This window comes from Dipodomys spectabilis, unplaced genomic scaffold (genome assembly GCF_019054845.1).
Source record: "Dipodomys spectabilis isolate Male_0828 unplaced genomic scaffold, ASM1905484v1 ptg000394l, whole genome shotgun sequence".
In the NCBI taxonomy this organism is placed as follows: Eukaryota; Metazoa; Chordata; class Mammalia; order Rodentia; family Heteromyidae; genus Dipodomys; species Dipodomys spectabilis.
This window is the reverse complement of record NW_024871071.1, coordinates 797468-810298: the sequence shown is the minus strand read 5'-3', so window position 1 is coordinate 810298 and position 12831 is coordinate 797468. Positions and strand designations below refer to the sequence as shown.

At 41.2% G+C, this 12831-nt stretch overlaps 1 protein-coding gene across 2 annotated transcripts in view; it reads right to left on the bottom strand.

The window, feature by feature from the left end:
• The window catches only part of Neto2 (neuropilin and tolloid like 2), a 55171-nt gene extending 42790 nt beyond the window's left edge, over window positions 1-12381 (bottom strand). For both annotated transcript variants that reach the window (XM_042667372.1, XM_042667373.1), the window contains exon 1: window positions 12320-12381. In XM_042667372.1, the coding sequence (XP_042523306.1) occupies window positions 12320-12353 (34 nt within the window). In that variant the 5' untranslated portion in view covers window positions 12354-12381. The remainder of the gene's footprint in view (window positions 1-12319) is intronic.
• Window positions 12382-12831: the final 450 nt, after the last annotated feature.

Genomic DNA, 12831 nt, shown 5'->3' with positions numbered 1-12831 from the left:
AAAGAAATGGCTTAAACCTCTAAAAACATGGAGGCACGAAGTTAATTTGTAGCAAGTTTCAGAGAACTCTGAATAATACAGTAGGCTGGATATGTGGAAGGGAATGGTTGTATAGCATGTTGGAGAAAAGTAGTACCTTGTTGTAAAACATCTTACATGTGTGAACTTTTGAATATAAAGGAAAAGAAACCATTATAGGTGTTTTGTTTTTCTGAAACTAGACTGTCGCATTGTTTTATCTAAGTTTCAGGCCATAATCCTAACATTGTGTGAAGGCTAACTTAATGAAGAGAAAAGATAATGTAGGAAGCAAAAATAATGTGTTGAAGCAGAGTTTTGATGGTGGAAATGTAGGGTCAGCTGCAAGCAGTCATTTACAGGAGATTAGGAATGAGGGAAATGGAGGTACGAGTTTGCCAAATGATGGGAGATAGTCACATTTTTGTTCACTCCAAAGCATGTCTTTGGTATTTCCTAACCAAGGTCATCAATGTACAAAGATATAGTTCTTGGCATTTAGTTTACATCATAAAATTTAAGCATTTGTCCTCCATCTTTGGTTCTACATCCTTGTTGACCTTAGTCAACACCAGTTTGTCTAGGATACTAACTCATAAGGTTGTATCAACTAGATCAAAATGTGTTCAGTATACCCTACTTTTCAGAATCACTAGTATAACTTCTGACCAGTTACCTAACACATTTTAAAGCAAGCCACGAAGCCAGCAGACAGGGTAAGAAATGACAAACAGAAACCAGGAAAGCAATACACAACCATGACAAAAAGATGAATCATGCTTTAAAAATTGAATACACAATGATTAACTAAAGTATGTCTTTATATAATAACTCATGTATGAAATTTATACAAAAGACAGAACAATCATAATGAAAATAAAGTTGGAAAGGAAAACAAACCTATTATGTTATTTTCTTCCTTTGAGGTCTGCTCACAAGTTAGTAGTTTGTTTACAATTATCTTTTTTCTCAAGTAATTACTATTCACAACTCAATCAACCAAATGGGCTGTGTCAGTGAATAGAAAAATGACATATAAAGAATAGAGAAAATCTGCACTGTAATTTAGGATAGAAATATTTACTGATACAATTCTTGGAGCTACAGTAGTGGCATTCAGTCATTCTAAATTCCACATCATAATAAAGCTTCCATACTTGTATAGCAGGATCTTTGTACATCACTGGAGCTATAATCACATTGGTATTAAAACAAATTCCATTAATGCCAAACACTAGAATTATTTAGATCATGAAGTAATGCTTTGTTTTGTCTATAGGATTGATCTATGTCCCAGCATACCCTATTCTCTTACCAAAAGGACCAGAATCTCTTACAATATATTCAGAAGTTCATTGATTCTTTGAGGTAGAATTTCACTCCCAAGGAAAATTTATAAAACTTGGTCATGTTATAATTGCTTGTGAGCTGATATTTAAAAAAGTAATACCTTCATTTGTGCCTTTACTGCTGGCTCTAGAGTTTAATTTAGCCCCATAATAACCAGTATACAGGTCTGACTTTAAATGAGTTCACCAAATGGTAAGGATAGGTATCACTCAGGGTGTAAAGCACAAATTATCAAAGCTACTTCCTTTATTCTTCCCTTTTTACTCTGAATGTGTGGCAGAGAGCCTTGTCTCTAAGGCTGCTCAGTTTAAAGATTGACTTTCCACTGTGGAAAAAAAATCAAGTCTTTTTTTCTTTTCATTGTTAATTAAGAGACAACTTTGGCCAACTCAATAAGTACTATAAAAATAAAATTACTACTTAGAATGTTATTTGAAACCTAGAAGTCCTGGAGAATTACTTGGACAGTTATTTTACCTATTAAAGAAAGAAAGGAAGATTAAAATAATAAGGGAATTGAGTGAGAAAGTAACATGTTTCTGGGCAGTAACTGAAGTAAAAGCAATACTTATCTAATGAATATCCATTTATTCAGAATTATTATGATTACTTGGATTTTAACTGAGGTATTGAATGGATATGACTAGCTTCAGTGTTGGAATGTACCCAAAGGCTCTTCCTGGAATTCCTAAAATACAGGATGGGTAGGGCTGATACTGATAGCTAGATGGACACACCTGGTGAGGTACTTACAAGCTCAAGACTTTTTGGTGGAGTTAATTACAGCATCATTTCTCTCTTTTGGATCAAAGAGATGCATGGGCCTGATATACTTGCAAAAAACTTCTCCCTCAGGTATGGGGACTGATGAGATGAATAAACAATGACTTCCTGAGATAGAGCCTAAATGGCAAGAAAATGGTATGGAAAAAATCTGGGAACTATCATAGGTTGGGTAGCATCTCCAATCATCTGGAGAAACTCAGGATTTGGGGAGGGCAAATAAAAGTGTTTACGTTAGTGATAGACAATACCCTAGATATCAGCCAGAAATAGAACCACTTTTGCTAGTTAGTTAGTTGTCCACTGACAAATACCTGAGAAAAACACTTTAAGGGAGGCTTTATTTTGCCTCATAGCTACAGAGGTTTGTTCATGATCTGTGGCTCCACTGTGTTTGGTTTAAGGCAAGGCAGAACATTATGGTAGAGAGTGGAGTCAAGTAGAGTTGTTCACTGCATGGCAACCAGAGGACGGGCCAGGGCAAGGTGTACCTTTCAAATACCCCTTCAAATACACTTCCTTCAACCTGGTCCTACCACTTAACAACTCGAGCAGCCATGAATTCAACAACCAATTAGCTGATTAGGTTAGCGTCCTTATGATCCAGCCACTTCTTCATAGTGCCACCAACTGGGACCAAGTCTTTAAGACATGCCTCATGGGAGAAACTTCATTCCAGTTTTAAAATTTAATTCCTCAAATTGGTTGGTTTAAGTGTCCTGAAATATCCACAGTTTGAAGCGAAGGGTGAAGTAGCTTTATAAGCGTCTAACTATCTCTATTTGAGGCAATTCAATTGTCATTGTATTTACAGAGAGCAAATGTTGACAAAGTAACTAAGGCCTTCTGACTGAGATGTAGAAGCAGGGGGAGTGTCGTCCTTTAATTGTTCTAATTGGAGGGTCACCAATTTAGGGTTCTCTCCTAATAATCTAAGGTGTGACTGACTCCAGTCTTTATTCTTTTCCTTTTTTTTTTTTTTTGCTAACTAAAGGCTATTTCATGGGAATATTGTTGTGAACAACTGATATCTCCTTGTTTGATTAGGGGCTAGGGGCCTCAGAGAGTCCAGCCAAAGACCAAGGTAAACAATCTCAGAGTCTCACTGCAATTCCTTAATTTCTCAGTTCTGCCAAAAAAGATTGTTCAAATCTCTAAGAGCCGGTTCACCTTTCTGAGGCTACAGTACTGTATGGCTGTAGTCCAGAAACAGTCAAATTAAGAATGGCTTTTAGCCGGTATTTCTTGGTACTTCAACAAATCTTAGGCTTCTGGGTCAGATCCATTCCTAGATAAGGACATTTCCTACAAACATGTAAGTTGGTGAAAATGTAAAAGACCTGTTTCTAGGTTAATGATGAGGCTAAGATGTTTGAGTTCTATGACAATGACTAACATTCCAATTTACTGCAAAGGGTATAGACAACTTGTCCATTTCCGCTTCCAGTCATTAAGTCTTACAGGGCACTATTAGGGAAGAGTACAGTGCTGGGAGAAAGGAGCAGGGATGCGGAAAGGAAAAGAGGGAAGCTTAGAGAATATGGAGAAGGGCAGAGGGGAGTAGAGAGAAGGTAGGAGGTAGGCAGAAAGAAACTGATGGGCTGCAAGGGGATAGGGGTGGCAGCACTGTTGCAGAACTGGTGCATTCAGCTTTTTATTGTTACAAGTACCATTTTATAACTATTTTTCTAATTATTTTTTTGAGAGAAGTAACATTTGATTCTTGGGCCTACTTAGAAGCTTTCAAATACCAATTAAAGAATCTCCTCATACTATTATTGTATACTAATAAAAAGTTTTTTGGGAGGAGGGGTCCGGTTGTGGGGCCTGAACTCTGGGCCTGGGCGCTGTCCCTCAGCTCTTCAGCTCAAGGCTAGCACTCTACCATCTGAGCCACAGCGCCACTTCCAGCTTTTTTCTTTTTGCTTATGTGGTGCTGAGGAATCGAACCCAGGGCCTCAGGCATGCAAGGCAAGCGCTCTACCACTGAGCCACCTTCCCAGCCCCTAATAGAAAGTTTTTTTTATTAAAAAAAGAGAATTTCTTAATGCCTTTTAGAGGGCTGGTGTATTATCTGTCCTAATTGTACAAGTTTTAGAATCCATTTTGGCCAGAAAAGTTTTAAATCACCCTGGATTGACTTAGGTCTGAGACCTAAACCATTAGTTTTTGGAACTAGAGTTTTTAGTCAAGAAAGAAGCTGGAGTGTTGGGAAGTGACTGACCAGAAGAGGGTCTGGAAACTGTTTTACTCATTTTGTTTTTGTCTCATGAAAAAGTCCCTTCCTGTGCAATTTAGAACAACCTTAACCTTTATGGACTGAGACCCAATAATATGAATGAAAAAGTACACTCTTAAATTGAAATAGAGTGTCCAAGACTACTTGGAGCACAGGAGTCTTTATCTAAGAGGAATAGCCCAACATGCCTGGTAACACCAGGGAGACAACTGAGTTCAAGGGGCCTCTGGAGAGGTCCAAGTGTTGTTCCGGGTTCAAGATGTGTTGGGAAGGATAAGAAGGGCCTTTGGGTTCTACTTCAGACACTAAGGAATAACAACAACAAAAGTTACTAGGGAAAGTGTGTGTGTGTGTGTGTGTGTGTGTGTGTGTGTGTGTGTGTTGGTTCTGAGGTTTGAACTCAGGACCTGGACCTGGACGTTGTCCTTGAGCTTCCTGCTCAAGGATAGTGCTCTACCACTTGAGCCAGGTATACTTTTTTTTGGAAGTTAAGAGTTTCACAGGCTTTCCTGTCCAGGTTGGCTTTGAATTGTGATCCTCAGATCTCAGCTTCCTGAGTTGCTAGGATTACGGGTTGTGAGCCACTGGCACCCGGCTTCCCTAGGGAAGATTTTAAGGCTTAAAAAGGTTTTATTTCAGGAAGCAGTTTCTACAAAAGCGTGATTGGAAAGAACAAGGAGGAAGCAGCTTTATATAGACAAAATCCCTTAAATAAATGCAGTAAGAGGATACAGGAAGTACTCAGACCTAACTGGTTGGTATCTAAATTTGATGACAGGCCACTGCTCATGTGTCCAGTCTGAGTGGCAAAATGGGACTTTTCAGGGATGTTCTTCTTAGGAATTGGAAAAAACAAACATACCCAGGCCAGGACAGTAAATTCATTTGAAACATACCCCTACCCTCCTCAGCAGCAGTTACCAGACTCCATTTTGAATTTAGGTTCAGTGTCTCGGGACTCTTCTTGAGATTCAGCTTTTTTTTTCAAGTTCATACTAGTTGCTCTTAATATATGAATGGATATATTTAAATTCTACAATTGGATTGTCTGGTACAACTTTTTGGAGGATAACCTGGCAACAAGTATTAAGGCTTAAAAATGTACAGAAATATCATCTGATGTGGAAGAAATAATTGTATTATCAAAGCTCATACAATTCACAAACTTTATAGACCATGATAATGACAATTTGCCTTCTGATGGCTAAAATGTGTTTGTGACTTTAAGTATCACTATTCCACAATACTGTAAAATATGTAAAATTTATGTAATCATCTAATAATATCAATTGAAAAAAGAAAAGAAAAGTGAGTGAAGGGTGTGTTAGGAGCCATGGATACTGTTTTGCAGAATGGGAACTTCCTTGTACAACCATTTAAAGATAATACAATTTTTAAAAATGTACAGAAATTCTACCTCCAGGTTTGGCAGAGGAATCAATGGGAAATGGTTTTAGGACTTCAGTGTGTTTAATAACCTGTAACACTTGGGGGAGGGGCATGTTCCTTTCTGGGTATCTAGGTCTGTGATGGGCTAAAAGATTTGTATTTTAACCAATATCCTAGTTATGATGAAGCTATTGAGCCTGGGACTTTGAGGACTTCTGCAATAAGATAGTGACAGTTTCTTGAGGGGAACAGGAAGGTTGCCTTTTCCCCAGTGCTAGTGACAAGGACAAGTGGATGGTGCAGAGCAGGGATGGATAAAATGAAACTGGTTTTAGTAATGTTGATTGTGAGATGAACTGTTCTCCTATCTATTCCTATGACCCTACAAATATTTCTTGTCTCTAGCCATCTGCATTTGCCATGGACCTCTTTTTGTATATAGAAAGTTATCCTTATACTGTCTACAACCTATTTTCTCTAGGAAGTTTTTGCCCGTCTATGTAAATAGATAACCCTCAGATTTTCCACTTGTTACTGTTTACCAACTCTTCATCTGTCTGCTTTTGTTACTTTCACTACTGACATTAGGACTGTCAAGAGTAACAGAAAAACCTAAACCAGTCTTTGACATGTCAACAAACTAGAAAGAAGCAGTCAAAGACCACAGTGAAGACCATATCCCTAATGGGCCTAAGCTCCTTTTATCTATATATGTGTGTGACTTTCATTTTCTAGTTCATTTTATGATTCAATAGATGCTAGAGTTCCAACTCATAACTTTGTTCACAGTTACCATGTTTGCATCCCAATTAGCAAGTATGAAAACATGGCATAATACATTCCTGTAAAAACACTTGCCTAGGATTGGGGGCATGTTTCAAATGATATGGCATTTGGCCCTGAGTTCAATCCCCCATACCACCAAAATAAAACAAACCCCCAACACTTGTACTTTGAGATCTACAATGATCTAAAAGCAAAAAATTTAATTTTCCCTAAAGTACCCACATCCTAAGTCAGTCATCTTAAGTCTGGGAACAATCTTTATTTTGGACAATCATGTACTTAAATCCACAGAACTACTGAAAAAGGGTAAAACAGTATTTGGTGACTAGCAGTTCCTGCTATAGTCTGCTCTGGCTGTGTACAGAACAGCCAGTGATCTTTTCAAAATATAAACAAATTACATCACAGCCTTTCATAAAATCTTCCAATAGTTCCGTTACATTTAGTATAAATCCATCCTTACTCTGGCTTCAGAAGTGCTGTGTGATCTGGCACCTGATTACCCCTCTGACCTCCAGATTGTTAATGATAGCTACACAGGTCTTCTTTCCATCACTTCAACACCTCAAGCTAGTTCTTGCCTTAGAGACAAAACTTAATCTCCAAATGGCTGATTCTCTTTCAAGTCTTATTGAGGCTTTCTCAGTTTCAAATACACTTGCAGTTTCATCTTCACGCTTTATTTTCATTAACATACATTATCTGATGAGAAGGATGCTTATTGTCTATTTCTTCTTACTAGAAAGAGGGTCTTGTCTTCTTTCCTAATATATTTCCATTGCCTGGCCCATAATAGCATTCTGTGCAAATTAGATGATTACATAAAGTGACCAAGCATGATCCTGATTATATACTATACTGACAGCCCTGCACTAATAAGTACACACCTCTAGTTAAGCAGTCACATATACACTGTTTTTTTTTTTTTTAAGATACTGAGAATGAATCTCATGACCACCTGAGCTATAATCCTAGTCCTTTCATTTATAACTCGTTTTTGTTTTTGCTTTTTGTCAGTTGTGAGGCATGAGTACAGGGCCTGGGCTCTGTCCCTGAGCTCTTTTGCTCAAGGCCATCACTCTAGCACTTTGAGCCACAGCTCCACTTCCTGCTTTTTGGTGGCTAATTGAAGATAAGAGTCTTATAGATTTTCCTGCCCAGGTTGGCTTTGAACATTGATCCTCAGATCTCAGCCTCCTGAGTGGCTAGGATTACAGATGTGAGCCACCAGTACTTGTTTTTGAGTTGAGCTTTCACTAACTTTGTCTCTTGATCTTCCTCTCAGGTAGCTGGAATTTTATAGGCATGAGTAACCGCCTCTACCTACAACCCCGCTTTCCATTTGAACATAAATCAGAGGATAAGAACAGACTGAGATATTTCTTTCCTTTCTTCACATATCCAGTCCATAAATTTTTCCTCAAGCTCTTCAATTTACCTTTGGTGGTAACAAAATATGGGTCTTTCTAATCCTTACAGTTTTAAGCATCTAAGCAGGAAATAGGGTGGTTACATCTAACACAACATGCTAGAATGTAACCACCACCTCACTGGTCCTTCTTTTTTTACCCCTCCCCCTCAAGCCATCTACCATTTCAGCCATAGATCAACTTCTGGCTTTTTTGGTAGTTAATTGTAGGTAAGAGTCTCACAGACTTTCTTTCCTGCCCTGGCTGGCTTCAAACCACCGTCCTCAGATCTCAACCTTTTGAGCAGCTAGGATTACAGGCATGAGCCACCAGTGCCTGCTATGCTACTATTTTCTATAATGAAAGCAAAATGGTGTCTAATCACTTGACACAGTAGTAACTTATTCTGATAAACTGTTCTAACAAATAGAAAAGTATCCCCATTACTCAAACTCAATCTTACTGTATTAGGATGGGTGGTAAACCTTAGGATCTCTCCAGCCTGTTCATGCCCAGCACACTGTCAGTCTCTAAGAGTAACTCACTAGCAGAATGTTTTCTCCTTCTTCTACACTGTAACAACTATTAGTCAAATCACTCTGACATGGCAGTTTCATATTCTCTATTTTGATTAAAGGAGTCCTCTCTGATACCCACAGCAAGTCATCAAATTTTAACATGATTAGGTCACAGCTGAAAAGACTCTGCCATCTACTAGTGCTGTAATTTCTAATATATTGCCCTAGGCATACTGAAACCAACTCATTTTAATGTCATTTTGATCAGCAAAAAATTTTGAACTTTCACATTAGTAAACTGTCTTCACTCTATAATTCTGTAAACAATATACCAAATACATTGAAAGTATCAATTCTCTGGTGAGTTACCCAGATGTTCAAGGTGATAGAGCAAAACCTCCCATCAGTCATAGCAACCTTGTGCATATCTATTGCTCATTTTGTTAGAAGTATTTTCTCAGTCCACCACGTGGACTTGATAATATTTAGGATCTTTTTTCCTATTTCAAAGTTCATACAACAAAGATCTCAAAGTACCTCAGAAACAGGTTTTTAACATCAATAATAATTCTGTAGGAGCCTAAACAGAAAATAGGATACTGTGCTGAATGTGTAGGATCCTCCTGCCCCCCTTCCCCAACAGAGGATGAGGATCAGGTAGGTGGCTCCAGTGGAAGAGCACTTGCCCAGAAATCCTGAGGCTCTGATTTCAAACCCTAATATGGATTAAAAAAATTAAACATTCTTGATATGAGCTTTATTTATAATCCACCACTTCCTTATCTTATTGAAAAAAGGGCTGAAAAGGTAGATTTGATCTAAACTTCATTTACTTGTAATACACACTTTTCTATCCCCAAGAGGAAAGTTTGGATTTAAAATCAAAACTGGCTTCTCCTTGAGGATATACTATAATGAAAACATTATTTAAGAAGACTTTCTAGTTACAGTGTCAAAACATTTTCCAGTTGTAGAGAGAAAAAGAAAAAAATTTTAAAAAAATTGTCTTGCAGTATTGCCAGTTAAACTCATGGCCCTAAGCTTGTCAGGGAAGATATTTAGTACATATGCCGCACTCTAGTTCTTTTTGTTTTGTTTTTCAAGTAAGGCCTTTCATTTTTACCTTCGCTGGCCTTGGCAAGGGTCCTATCTCCACCTCTGGAGCAGATGAGATTCAGGCATGCAGATCAGGCCAAGTTCATTTTTATTTCTCTGAAGTTAGTGCATGTTCTTAAGATGAAAGAAGAACAGAAACTAATACTAAAATTCAGACAACCTTTAAAAACATATAGGACCAAGGATATTTTTGCTGTTACCTCTTTATAGTTTGTATGGCTTTAAATCTTACTGAGTCTAAAGGATCTCCTGAAGAAAGTGTGCAGTTGAAGAGCAAACACCTGGTTTATAATCCCAATGTATTTTCATGGAACTATATTGCTTAGCTAACTTGACAGAAGGTTAGCTCAAATTTTGTAAGACCTGGAGTGGTCATAAATCACTGCAAGTACCTTAGTGAAAGATTTCAACCACAGAGGTTATGCTTTTGTCCTCACTGCTCAAAGTAAAACAAATAGAAGCAGTGACAGCCTAAAAACTAAAACTTACTTTCTACTGAAATCTCATGCAAATTTGACTGTTTTAACAGAAATGGATCATGGTTTTCCAAATAAAACTTCCGCAGATATATCCATAATTGTGCAGATGCTCAATAATTGTGTCAGATGACCTGTTGATATGGAAACAGTTCATCCTGTAAAATACTCCAGGAGTATTTTTTCATGACTTGGGACACATAATGAATAGAAGCATTTGGAATGGCTGACTTCTTAAAAGTTAATTTTAAAAACTGAAAATATTAACGTTTATAAGGCTATATAGTCTTTGGTTAAAAATTAAATGATACAAATGGGTGTGTGGTAAAAGTCAAATTTCCCTTTGCTTCTGTCAGTCTGTCCTTCCTAGATTTTTCTGTCTGGATCAACTATTAAGATTTTTTGGGGAGGGGGGATATAATTCCGGACCCATTTCTGGCTTTTCCACATAAATACCACAGAGACTTAAAGTAGTGTGCTCTAAGTAAGATTTACCACAAGAGTATACAATTCTGCTTGAGCTGTAAAAATACTCCACCATGTAAAAATAGTTTTAAGTTGAGTGACATTTAAAAAAAAAGCCAGATACTATATTGTTTTCACGGTGGCTATGCTACCATCGCAGAATTCTTCTTGCAACAAGAACATGCTTCGTTTTGGCCAGAGAGGGCAGTGCATACCAACTGCAAAGGCACCAGCAAAGAGCTGTGATTGACCTCCTGTCACTGCTGGAGAAGTAGCCTCTGCCACTGCCTAGGCCAGCTGTTTTGCCAAGTTCTGCGGTTAAAACAGTGTAACAGAACCAAGTGATTTCTTCCTAGGCTGCTCTGACATGGGCAGTGAGGAGGGCGATACAGACATGAGTGCACAATAGGACATCGGAAGAAATCTTGCCAAGCAGCATTATCAGAAATGCATGTGGAGTTACAGATAACTCAGAATTTTAGAGATATTCATTTTCATTATTTTATTTTACAGTGGGGTTCATTCAGAAACAGGATTTTGTGGGTTAACTGAAATATTCACCAGCTGGAAAGTTCCAGGTTACTTAAGCTGAATATATGGGTATATACATAGTTAGGTAGTTAAACTTGTAAATAGCTGAAATCTCAAATTTAGGAATGTTTGATCAATTAGAACACGTTTGTACATGTAATTTGTTCAATTACAAGTAAAATTACACACAGGAGTTTCTAATAAAACAGGTTAGAAAGAGGTGCTAACATAGAGGGAATACACTAGAATTTGTTTTTGGACAAATATTAAGCACAATGAATAGTTAAGCATGATGCTAACAGCATATTTTTCCTCATTAACATAAAAAGATTATTTTCTAATACAAGTATTCAGATATTCAATTTCCAATTAAATCACGAGAGAAAAAAGGGGAGTCTTTTACTGGATCGGGGATGTGGTTTTCCCTGAGAACTGAAGCAACTTTTCATCGTAACCTAAATTATGTATACTAGTTTATCTAAAATAATACCTACCGGGACGTGCAAACCGGTTAGTGTGTACCAGCCCTTTGCGTACTGGGCAAAATCTCGGCACAAATAAGTATCAACTACCAGCGTGAGGGTGTTCGGGATCTCGGGGAGGCAGCTCGCGGAAGGCCGGTCGGGGTACCACGCGTCTCGGGAAGCGGCTGGGGCGCCGGCGCGGCCGCGCTCCTCCGGGCCGACTGAGCCGGGTCCGCGGCATGCACGCGCCGCCCCCGGAGCCCGCAGTGGTGCCGCAGCCTCCACGGCCGCAGCAGGTGGGAGCCCGGCGGCCGGGAAGGCCTCGAGGTACGGGGCCGCGGGGCTTTTCGAAAACCGCTCCACGACGTCTCGGCGGGGGCTAGGTTTGCAGGGAATTACTTTTCGCTATCGCATTTGCAGGACAGGCCTTCGCCTCAACGCCGCGAATCCCGCAACTTAGCAAAGCGACGTGCAGACAGCTCCGGAAGGCGCGAGCGCACTGAATGGGGCCCCCTCGGGGTGGCCGAGGGGCCTCCAGCGCCGCCGCTGCCCGAGGGTATGCCACCTCCCGCCAGGTCCCCGCACGACCTAGCCAGACCCGAAGGGCTGGAGGGGGAGCGCTCGGAAAGCAGGAGGATCCGGGCCGGGCGCGAGGGCTCCGCCAGACAAAGGGGCGCGTCGGGTGCCCGGCGCGGAGAAGGGGCGCGGAAGCTCGGGCAGATCCCGCGCCGGCCTCGGCCCGCAGGGGGCGCCGTCCGCGGCCAGGGCCGCTTACCTTTGAGGACCGAGCAGAGCTGCTCCAGGGCCATGTTCCCAGCGGCCCGCGCTTCGTGAGGGGCCGCGGCGGCAGCGGGGCGGCGCGGCGCTCACGGCCCAGCGCGGCAGCGGCCCCGCTCTGTCCCCATCGCCGGCCACGGGCTGCCTCCTCGCGGAGTCGGGCTCGGTCTCTCAGCCCGCCAAACTCGATCCCCGTGGCGGGTCCCCACGTTGCCTGACTCTCTTCCCTCGACGGGCACCGCCTCGACCGCCCGGGAGGCGAGCAGGGCTGACGCGAAGCGCGGGACTCCCCGGCCGCTCGGCCCGCCTCCAGCCACCGCGGGGCTCCACTGAAGTGGCGAACGCGGGGAGCCCAGGCTCATTTAAGCAGGGAGCGCGAGCGCCGCGTGCCGGCTGCGCCTCGTGCGCATGTGCCGCCGCCGCCCGGCTCCCCCTCCCACCGCCCCGCCCGGCTCCCCCGCCCCCCATCCCCGTCTCGGCCCTGCCCGCGCACTCCGCCCCCGCCCCCTC